This window comes from Echinops telfairi, unplaced genomic scaffold (assembly GCF_000313985.2).
Source record: "Echinops telfairi isolate 266 unplaced genomic scaffold, ASM31398v2 ScPeMD7_2291;HRSCAF=2852, whole genome shotgun sequence".
In the NCBI taxonomy this organism is placed as follows: domain Eukaryota; kingdom Metazoa; phylum Chordata; class Mammalia; order Afrosoricida; family Tenrecidae; genus Echinops; species Echinops telfairi.
Window position 1 is genome coordinate 30,032,018 of NW_022106189.1, and position 1,996 is coordinate 30,034,013.

The 1,996-nt window shown below is 47.8% G+C and overlaps 1 protein-coding gene and 1 pseudogene across 1 annotated transcript in view; one reads left to right on the top strand and one right to left on the bottom strand.

Moving 5' to 3' along the window:
• Positions 1 to 521: 521 nt before the first annotated feature.
• Positions 522 to 864, bottom strand: LOC101642147 (annotated as a pseudogene).
• CBFB (core-binding factor subunit beta) overlaps positions 863 to 1,996 on the top strand; it is a 52,901-nt gene continuing 51,767 nt past the window's right edge. The window contains exon 1 of the mRNA XM_045293911.1: positions 863 to 877. Coding sequence (XP_045149846.1) covers positions 863 to 877 — 15 coding nt within the window. The remainder of the gene's footprint in view (positions 878 to 1,996) is intronic.

The window sequence follows — 1,996 nt, forward strand, 5'->3', positions numbered from 1 at the left end:
TTGGAGAGTAATTTACCCCTACTTACAGACAGATTGCCCTACATGTGACAGCTACGTACAAAAAAGTTATAAAATTGTCCTTGGCTTTACAATGATAAATGAAAAACATTAAAATTCTCCCATCCAACAAGGTATGCAAGGATTTTTTATGTCGTTGTTTTTTGGTTTTTGTTAAGCAGTGAGAGCAAGATAACTTACTGGAATCTAAAGAGAGGAGCTGAACAAGCACATGGCGCTGATGGCGAAGGGGGTGTTTTCACAGAAGCAGGATTTTCCCATCCCATTTCCACTTGGCGTCGATCAAACTTACCATTGGCCATTTAGCCAAAAAAACCCCAAACAAACAAAAAACCCAAAAGAATAAAATAAACAAAGGGAAAATGCAGTATGCTGTGCACATGCACCAGTTACTTGATGTACAGTAAAGGAGTGGGGAAGGGGAAATGAAAGAAAGAGCAAACGATACTGTAGTCAGCAGGAGGAGGTGGAACCAAATTGTGGTTTTCTAGTAGAATGGGTTCTCTGTCGGTAAGAAGGGAGTTCTGGTGGGGAAGGAGCAAGCTCCCTCTTAGAAGACGCCTCCTGTCTGCTGCTGGAACACACCCATCGTATCTTCATCCTCCATATCCAATGGTGGTGCAGGTGTGTCTGATTCATTGACTGGCTGTCCGTCAAATCAGAATCTGATCTGTCTCATTGACAAACCCTGTTGTTCACACTAGGCTTTCATTAGTTTACTAAGTGGCGTATGTCTCTTAATCTTAAACTGCCCCACAGAACCACCCTGCCCCGCCACCTTCAAATTCATACGATCGTTGTTCTCAGTGTTGACTCCACTCCTTCCTTGGGTTCTTCCTCGGCCATGGCGAGCGCCAAAGTACCAGGTCTGCCCCAGAGGAGCACACAGGCAGCTCCACAAGCGGCAGAAGGAGGCGGCAGTCAAGGTCAGCAGTTCTAAACCATCTGCTCTGTGGGGGAAAGATGAGGCTTTCGACTTCCGTAAAGATTTAACCAAAAGCCAAATTCACTGCCCTATAGTGGTTGCCGATTCATAGTGACCCTTTCAGACAGGGCAGAACTGCTACTGTGAGCTTCCCAGACTGTAAGTGGTAACCGGAGTAAAAAGCCCTGTCTTTGTCTCGCGGGGCAGCTGGTGATTCAAACTAACCTTGCGGATCTAGCCCAACACGTAACCACTATGCCACTGTCACGCTGAGTCAGTTGACTCGGTGGCAGTGAGTTTGGTTTGGGGGTTTGGATTTTGTTTGCACTGTGCCAGTGTGATGTGGAGTTTCCCTACCTGTTTGACCAGAACTTTTGGGCAGCAAAATAAAAACAGCATCCACTGCCAAATGCAGTTGGTACAAACTGTTCAGTGGGCCCACAATGCACCCCTCCGAGGCCACTCCCTTTGGGGAAGCTGCTCTCCCACGCTTTCAACCACCAGGTTTTCTCACAGACTGCCTATCACCTAGGGGATGGTCCAGAAGGGTTTTCAGGGGCTAATTTCCAGAAATAGATTACCAGGCCTGTATGTTAGTCTGTCTTAGTCCGGCAGTTGGCCTTGAAACCTGCCCACTCTGGGCAACCCTTGCTGGCGTTTGAAATACCGGTGCAATAACTTCCAGCATTGTAAGTATTCCAATACAGCACACTGATGCCTGGGCGGTGGTGATTTATGCTGGAAATGCACAAAGATTCTTACGTCTATAAAGGCACTCACGCTGCGACGTTGACTGATTTTGGAAGTATAGAAACGGAGGCTGAAAAGTCTAGTACTTGGCAGGGTAGGGTAGCTAAATGGGGTCCTAGCTCAGGTCAATCTGCCCCCACTAACCAACCGAGACTCTTCTCCACCGTAATACGGGTTTCAGTTGAATTCTTTGGTCAGCTTGCACTTTTAGTGTCCGCTGGGCGCAGCCTACACTCTTTCTCCTGGGTTTGGGGGCGCAAAGTCCTCAAGGGCTCAGGATCCTTAGCGTTCAGGTGGGCCATC